This window comes from Rhagoletis pomonella, unplaced genomic scaffold (genome assembly GCF_013731165.1).
Source record: "Rhagoletis pomonella isolate Grant_MI unplaced genomic scaffold, Rhpom_1.0 Rhpom_scaffold_14134, whole genome shotgun sequence".
NCBI classification, from domain to species: Eukaryota; Metazoa; Arthropoda; class Insecta; order Diptera; family Tephritidae; genus Rhagoletis; species Rhagoletis pomonella.
The window spans coordinates 1-1,450 of record NW_023472660.1 but is presented as its reverse complement, the minus strand read 5'-3'; the positions used below and the strand labels follow the sequence as shown (position 1 = coordinate 1,450).

Genomic DNA, 1,450 nt, shown 5'->3' with positions numbered 1-1,450 from the left:
CTACGAATTCCCAAAGAACTTTTCGACAATTTTTCTTGCCTTTTTGTAGAAAATATCTTTTTACTGCCGGCCAACAATATAACAAACGGTCAATTGCTGGCAGAAGTGAAAGCCATCTTGTAGGCACATGTCGAAGGAGATTTTTGTACTCGATGTTTGCAAATTCAAAACATTGTTTTAATTTTTTTGTAGTCCCAGCCGAAGAGCTAAATTCATTATATATTTTGATTACAATGTTTTCGACGTCAACAGTTAAAGCGTTAAGAGCATTTTTTATACAATTATTAATTACATGGCAATTGCAATTTGCTTTTATAATTTGGCTATTTTCATTTTTAAGTTTTTGAAATACAGAATTATATAAACCGTAATTAACATTTGCGTTATCAGCACTATACGATGTAATTTGTTCAATTTTTAATTTATTAACATTTGTAATTCTAATAATATTACCAAATATATCCTTAGATGCTTCATCAGGATCTTCGTAAAAATCTAAAATTTGTTTACGTATCCCAGTTTCGGGATCAAAATATTGTACAGCATACGGATAGGTTTTTACGTTGCCGATATTTGAAGCATCGCTACTTACGGAATAATACCAACATTCTTTTAAGGCTTTAGCAACTTTCTCTTGCGAATATGGACCCAAAACATTTCTTGTTATAGCTGCTGATTTTGTACGTCCACATGTTATTTTGTTGGCAATTTTACTGTCGGAGTATATAGTAGAACTCATTTTCATTTGGCAATCTAAGCTGTTATAGCTGAGGCCGTGTAATACGTTATGAAATACACATAATAGTTCAGCCCGTGCAATTTGTGTTTCAATTGTAGTTTCTGCTGAAACAGTGAAATTCGAAATGCTCCGGGACATTTTTTGCGACAATACGATTTTGGCATGTTTTTTAGTTTTCATATGTCTATTTAATGCCCAGCTCCCTTCATATTTTATTGAAATTTCTGTCTGACATAATTTACACAATGCAGTGTATTGATCTTTCTTTTGTATCCAATTGGAATATTCTGGTGCCACATGCCATCTATCCAAGTAAACAGTATATCTTGGTTTTTTTGATGGTCCAGCATCTTCGTTACCTTCTAGCATTTTTGTTATATATTCACTAATCCAACGTATCACAATAGAATATTCTGCAAATAATATACTCGTTAAAACAAATTAACAAACAAAAATATAAACTCACTTTTTATTTCCAAAAACTTCAATGTACGTATTGCAACTATAATGTTCGTCCAGAAGCTTTTTTCTGACCGTGCAGTTAAATTTTAATTAATTTAGTTGCAAATATTGCCGGGCAAAACGTTTGTTAATCAACCGTATGTATGTGTGTGTGTTACTTTGTTGTTTATAAGCGACAAGAAGAAAAGAATGCGCGAGAGTTAAGAGATCAAATATGACTGACTTTATTACAATGTTGTCAATTTACCA

At 31.9% G+C, this 1,450-nt stretch overlaps 1 protein-coding gene across 1 annotated transcript; it reads right to left on the bottom strand.

The window, feature by feature from the left end:
- Positions 1–352: 352 nt before the first annotated feature.
- Positions 353–1,402, bottom strand: LOC118757076 (the record flags this gene model as incomplete). Its single annotated transcript, XM_036491813.1, has 2 exons — positions 1,206–1,402; positions 353–1,152 (listed from the first exon to the last, which is right to left on the bottom strand). A coding segment is annotated over exon 2 (756 nt), but the record flags the coding sequence as incomplete, so codon positions are not given.
- Between the last annotated feature and the right edge of the window lie 48 nt (positions 1,403–1,450).